The sequence below is a fragment of the Grammomys surdaster genome, unplaced genomic scaffold (genome assembly GCF_004785775.1).
Source record: "Grammomys surdaster isolate TR1022 unplaced genomic scaffold, NIH_TR_1.0 367, whole genome shotgun sequence".
Lineage (NCBI taxonomy): Eukaryota > Metazoa > Chordata > Mammalia > Rodentia > Muridae > Grammomys > Grammomys surdaster.
Window position 1 is genome coordinate 5,059,412 of NW_021604786.1, and position 2,333 is coordinate 5,061,744.

At 39.8% G+C, this 2,333-nt stretch overlaps 1 protein-coding gene across 1 annotated transcript in view; it reads left to right on the forward strand.

The window, feature by feature from the left end:
- The window catches only part of Cabcoco1 (ciliary associated calcium binding coiled-coil 1), a 106,578-nt gene extending 104,979 nt beyond the window's left edge, over window positions 1–1,599 (forward strand). Inside the window, exon 8 of the mRNA XM_028780278.1 lies at window positions 1,234–1,599. Coding sequence (XP_028636111.1) covers window positions 1,234–1,308 — 75 coding nt within the window. The 3' untranslated portion in view covers window positions 1,309–1,599. The remainder of the gene's footprint in view (window positions 1–1,233) is intronic.
- The last annotated feature ends 734 nt before the right edge of the window (window positions 1,600–2,333 follow it).

The window sequence follows — 2,333 nt, forward strand, 5'->3', positions numbered from 1 at the left end:
GAAGAAGAAGAAGAAGAAGAAGAAGAAGAAGAAGAAGAAGAAGAAGAACTACTACCACCACCACCACCACCTTAAAAGCCATGCCCCATTCTATACTCATATAAATCAAGAATCCACAATTGCTGGTACCACCGATGTAACCTGTCAGAAATATCAACTCTTCCCATGATGTGAAAACTAAATCTCATTAAAATCGTAATCAGGGAAAACATTTCAAAAATGCCTACTGCATTTACTTTCTTAAAAATTGCATAAACACATAAAAATGTTTTTAATCATATCTGCTCGTGAAACTGGATTTTCCCCCCTATTTTAAATACAGTTAGCACAAAGATTTCAAATCATGTCACATACTTAAATGTTCTAGCCTTTGACTCATTAACACACAGGAGTATAAAGTGTCGTCCATACACTTGTCCTATCCTTGAGTCACTCAGGCAGTAACTAGCTTCCCAACTGTCATTGTCCCTGTGTGCAACTGTATTATTCATCCTTGATTAAAAAAAAGAGAGAGAGAGAGAGAGCATTTTCTGAACTCCTAGCATTGAGATAACGTGGAAATGCGATGAGGTACATTTCTGGAATTACAGAGGTAGCTATGTTCGTGTGCACAGTATCACTGCCAGAGGCTGCCATGACCGCTAAAACCTGTCACCAATTGCTCATGAGAGAGTGTTTTTTTTTTGGTTTCGTATCAACACAGTACCATGCATGCAAGAATTGCAATGTATGATGAATACTCTTATTACTCTTAATTATGAGAGCTATCCCAATTGCGAGACTCTTTGTGTTATTATTCCACAAACCGAGGATTCCAGGAATCCCATTTAGGCTACATCAGAGGGGCAGGCTAAAACAAAGGGGTGGAGGGGCCCATAACCCCCCAGCGACTGAGCCCACGGCAGTTCAGCCCTCATTGGCAAACGTGTCTGGAAAGGCAGATCAGTTATCCTATCTTCCAACACGAGGCTGTGTGAAAAATGGCTATCTAAATACCACTTCCTGTCCGCAGTGGGCATGCTATACACTGGGAATGTACGGAGAAATCCGATAAAGTGTTATCGAATCACCACAGGCTGGAACTCAGCTCTGTCTGCAAAACAGGAAGGTGTGTGCGAGGGATAATGTCTGTCTTTAGGCACTATAGTATGTCAAAACCACAACGACAACGTGCAGCCAAAGATAGCTGTCATAACCACTTGTATTTATATATATATATGATTGTCTCCACAGAACGAGATAAACGAAAAACTGCAAGTACAGGAAGAGGCCTTTAACGCGCGAATAGAGAAACTGACAAAAACCTGAGGACGCAGTACCAGCAAAGCGATGCTGAACTTCAGAGAAACAAACAAAACCGTCCAGAATAATAGTGTCTCTAGAACGCTGTGTCACCCCCATGCAGATGTAGAAGGAAAACTCACTTCCGGTTTTCCTAACTGATTGGCAGCGCGTTGTGCCGCCCCTCCCGTTCCACACCCACCTCTGAGTTTACAGTGCCAAGCGCAAGAACATTGCTTTGCGTGTGTGATTTTGGAGAGCTATATATGAAAAATACAATTACTGTTAGAATGGCGTTTTTGACTATTCATCTTCCACAGGAATGAAACCAGCCTTTTGAAATAACAAACAAAAAAAAAATGTAGAAAATGATAGTTTTCCCCATTAGTGGCCAGATGGGTCAAGTTGCTGCAGCATCATGAGGAGAGGCCAGCCATCCGCACTCTAAGGTCAAACTTGGTAAACAATGGCCACCCTGCTATGCACTCAGGGGGTGGGGTTTTATTTATTTATTTATTTTGTTTCTTCTTTTTTTTTTTCCTTATTTAACTCATTTGGTTTTCTTATTTAAATGTTTCAGTGTGAAACCAATTTTCTGAAATTATATAATGCAGTTTGAAGCATTTTAATTTATTCTGCACTGTATTTGCTGTTTCTAATCTTGTTACTCTCCCAGGAGAACACATGACCTATATAAAAAGAAGCAATGTCTAAATGATTATTAAAGGCCAACCTATATATAGATTGTAAAATATCTTAAATACAAATCAAGCTCAGAGTTCCTAAAATTAACGGTTATACTGCACTGGGATGATGAGACACTCATGGAAGGGAAAAAAAATACCCTTATGAAAATATAATTTCGAGATGAAAATAGCTATGTGCCAATGGTTTGCCCATAATTAGGAAGATTAATTAAATCACTACCTAGGCTCTCTCCTATGTTCATATTCTAGAAAGAAGATGCAAAAAATTTTGGAGGTACACAGATCTCATTCTGGGTGGCACTTGGTTGGATATGGATGACGGCCTTACTCTCTCAGTCACGATCC